This window comes from Egretta garzetta, unplaced genomic scaffold (genome assembly GCF_000687185.1).
Source record: "Egretta garzetta isolate BGI_Z169 unplaced genomic scaffold, ASM68718v1 scaffold41, whole genome shotgun sequence".
In the NCBI taxonomy this organism is placed as follows: Eukaryota; Metazoa; Chordata; class Aves; order Pelecaniformes; family Ardeidae; genus Egretta; species Egretta garzetta.
In genome coordinates this window covers 1594023-1596413 of record NW_009258755.1, presented here as the reverse complement: position 1 = coordinate 1596413, position 2391 = coordinate 1594023, and the positions used below count along the sequence as shown (strand labels likewise).

Here is a 2391-nt window from a genome sequence, read left to right as displayed (position 1 = left end):
TCGCCTCCCCCCCCCCCCCCCCCCCTCCCCTCCCCCCGGAGGCGGGCACCCCGGCGGCGGGCAGAGCCGGCTCCCGCCTTCCCTTCCCCTGCCCCTTTCCGGGGGTCTGGTAGGCGAGCCCGAGGGGCGGTAAAGAAAAACAGCAATGCAAACATATTACAAAGAAGAAAACAAGCGCTCCGTATTTCGAGCGACGGTTTAATCCAAGATAAACGTAATTTTGTTTAAATAAAATATATTAACCTGAATTAATAATACAGGAAACTAGAGTGAATTAATAATGCACGTATTCCTGGTCTCGTGGTTAAACACCTCCTCGTAAGAATGCCGTATTAACCCTGTTTGGCCAAACAGCTCGCTACTCCTCAAGTAACATCCAGTGGTTTCAGGAGGAGCTGTGTCCCCCTTCCCCAGGCCACCCTCCCCTGGAGACTTTAAGCAGGATTTGCTAGCTGGGCAGCAAAACCCCTAGAAGAAGAAACGCTTAGGCTGAAGGAAGGTTAGCGAACAAAATCCAGGGTAATTCCAAACGCGAAGGTATTACGAGCCGATAATTTTTAATCCCGGAAACGTACACGGTATTAAATTGTGGACAAATAGGCTTTACCAGGGGCTGGCACTTTTTCCCTCCACCAGTAACAAGTGTTAAATAATGTGGAAAGGAAGGGTGACATCGCTTTATATATGGTTTGCAAATAAGAGGGGGCCTTTCCACCCTCCCCTGCCTTTTCCTCCCGACAAACAGGTGGTCTTAATCAAAGCCCTTAGCACGATCTAATGGGAAAGTGGGGACCTTTCTGATATAATAAATTTATGAGCCCTTCCATGCCAGCTTTATGCAACTAAGTATTTATAAAAGTAATATCCACATATGCTCCCTGACACGGTAACTTTTACTTCCTCTGCTGAGAAACAAATGGTTATTTTCTTAACCATCAATTATGAACCCAGATTATTGTAGTACACGCAAAATTTCCTGCCTCATTACTGTATCGGCCGGGCTGGTTTTTTACCCGTCGGGCTGCGGGGGAAATCGCTATTTAAACACCTTTAATGCTATTAATTAAAATATAAGTCTGAGCCAAAGAAGCAGCGTGGGGTTGCCTGGCCATTACAACCTTTACGGGGAAGGGAAGCATGGAATGACCACGGGTGTGGGGATCTGCCCCCGCGGATGTGGGGATCTACTCCCCCTGCAGAAGTGGGGATGATCCCCGTGGACAGCCCCAGCCTGCGTCTCGGGAAACAGCAAGTCCTGCAACACCCCGAGCCGCTCAGGCGCCCCGCTAGAGACCGCAGAAATCATGCGTGTTTGCTCGGGGTTCGGGCGGGTTTTCTTGGGTCTCGGCTTCGATTTGCTTTTAATCGCGTGGTGCTCGGTGTTTTTTTTTCTCTTGCCCTGACTGTCAGGACTCTGTGATTTATGGGATTTGCGTCCCTGAAAGCCTGCTCCGTGGAGAGGCGAGGAAGGGGAGCCGGGGTTTTTTTGGGACCCCCTTGGTCAGAGCGCAGTTTTGGAAAGTACGAGGGCGGTCGGGTAATTTTGCGACTTGGGCACCATCAGTGGGCACCAGGAGAATGGTTGCTAACTTGCAGCATTGATGGTAATTGTAAAAAAACCCACGAACATTTGGTCAAATCGATGCTCCTGTGAAAGGAGAAAACGAAATTCAGTAGGAGACCCCCCCCAAAACGACACAGGCACGCTGGGTTCCCGCGGGGGAGGAAGCGGGTGCGGGAAGGGAGGGTTATTCCTAAAGAAACGGGTTAGTGGCCACACCGGGGAAAGGAAAATAGGGAAGTATGAAACCGTGGTTGCAGCCCGGCGGGTGTTGTGTTTACCCAGAGGGACGGGAAAATCGCTGCCGGGTGACCAGTCCCACAAAATTAGGAAAACTTAAGCGCACGCTTCGACAGCCCCACAGCAGGCATAAACGGTCGCTGGTGGGTTTGTTCGAGTAATTTTGATGCAGGGCGGGAGGATGTTTAAACCATTCGTGTGTGTAAGTGTGTGTGTGTGTGTGTGTGTGTGTATATGTAATCTATACAGTTTGTTAGCAGTGTGAATTCTGCTTCAGGAATCCTTTCCCGTAATCGATAATCTGGGTATTGCTGAAGCAGCAGCCTCCGACACAAAACGCTGAAATTACATTCCCCCTTATATCACCATTCAGCATCGCAAATTGATTGTGTCAACTTTTTTTGTTGTCTTTTTCAAAAAAAAAAAAAAGAAAAGAAAAAAATATTCTTTGGGCTGGATATTCCGTAACCGAACATCTCTCTTTCAAAAACGGAGCCCCCGGCGCTGATTTGGCTTTCCCTCCAGAGTGGCTGAAGGCACGGCGGGGTGCAAAGCCAATGCCCCCGGTGCCGTTTTCGAGCCCCGGGACG

General features: G+C 49.7%; 1 protein-coding gene across 1 annotated transcript in view; it reads left to right on the top strand.

Annotated features, from left to right (window-relative positions):
• Nucleotides 1-1174: 1174 nt before the first annotated feature.
• PITX2 (paired like homeodomain 2) overlaps nucleotides 1175-2391 on the top strand; it is an 8675-nt gene continuing 7458 nt past the window's right edge. The window contains exon 1 of the mRNA XM_035888895.1: nucleotides 1175-1372. Coding sequence (XP_035744788.1) covers nucleotides 1175-1372 — 198 coding nt within the window. The remainder of the gene's footprint in view (nucleotides 1373-2391) is intronic.